The sequence below is a fragment of the Bison bison genome, unplaced genomic scaffold, assembly GCF_000754665.1.
Source record: "Bison bison bison isolate TAMUID 2011002044 unplaced genomic scaffold, Bison_UMD1.0 scf7180017864180, whole genome shotgun sequence".
In the NCBI taxonomy this organism is placed as follows: domain Eukaryota; kingdom Metazoa; phylum Chordata; class Mammalia; order Artiodactyla; family Bovidae; genus Bison; species Bison bison.
In genome coordinates this window covers 3,421,466-3,421,827 of record NW_011494752.1, presented here as the reverse complement: position 1 = coordinate 3,421,827, position 362 = coordinate 3,421,466, and the positions used below count along the sequence as shown (strand labels likewise).

At 59.4% G+C, this 362-nt stretch overlaps 1 protein-coding gene across 1 annotated transcript in view; it reads right to left on the bottom strand.

Moving 5' to 3' along the window:
- Window positions 1-360, bottom strand: part of FBXL20 (F-box and leucine-rich repeat protein 20) — a 106,056-nt gene extending 105,696 nt beyond the window's left edge. The window contains exon 1 of the mRNA XM_010842672.1: window positions 279-360. Within this exon, the coding sequence (XP_010840974.1) occupies window positions 279-326 (48 nt within the window). The 5' untranslated portion in view covers window positions 327-360. The remainder of the gene's footprint in view (window positions 1-278) is intronic.
- Between the last annotated feature and the right edge of the window lie 2 nt (window positions 361-362).

The following is a 362-nucleotide window of genomic DNA, read 5'->3' as shown; positions in this document are numbered from 1 at the left end:
TATGTGTCTGTGTGTATTTGTCTATGGGAGGGGCTGTGGGGCGGGTGCGAGTGCGCGCGTGCTCGCCGACCGGTGAGAAAGAAGAAAGCAGGACAACTGCACACAGCACCCGAGCCCCCACCTCTCCCCTCCGCGACAGACAGCACGCACCAACCCACCAAGCACTTGAGCTGCCTGTCTTGTCCTCCCAGCCCCTTAAGTCTTGTCGCTTCCCAGTAGCCCGTGTTGGCACACATGTCCTTCCCAGCCACCCAGCTCCCTTCCCCTATATCACTCACTGTCGCCTTGAACCCAAAGTGCAGCAGGCGGTCCCTGCTCGGAGCCATTTTCCTCCTTTCTGGTAGTCTCTAGATTGGGGCAGT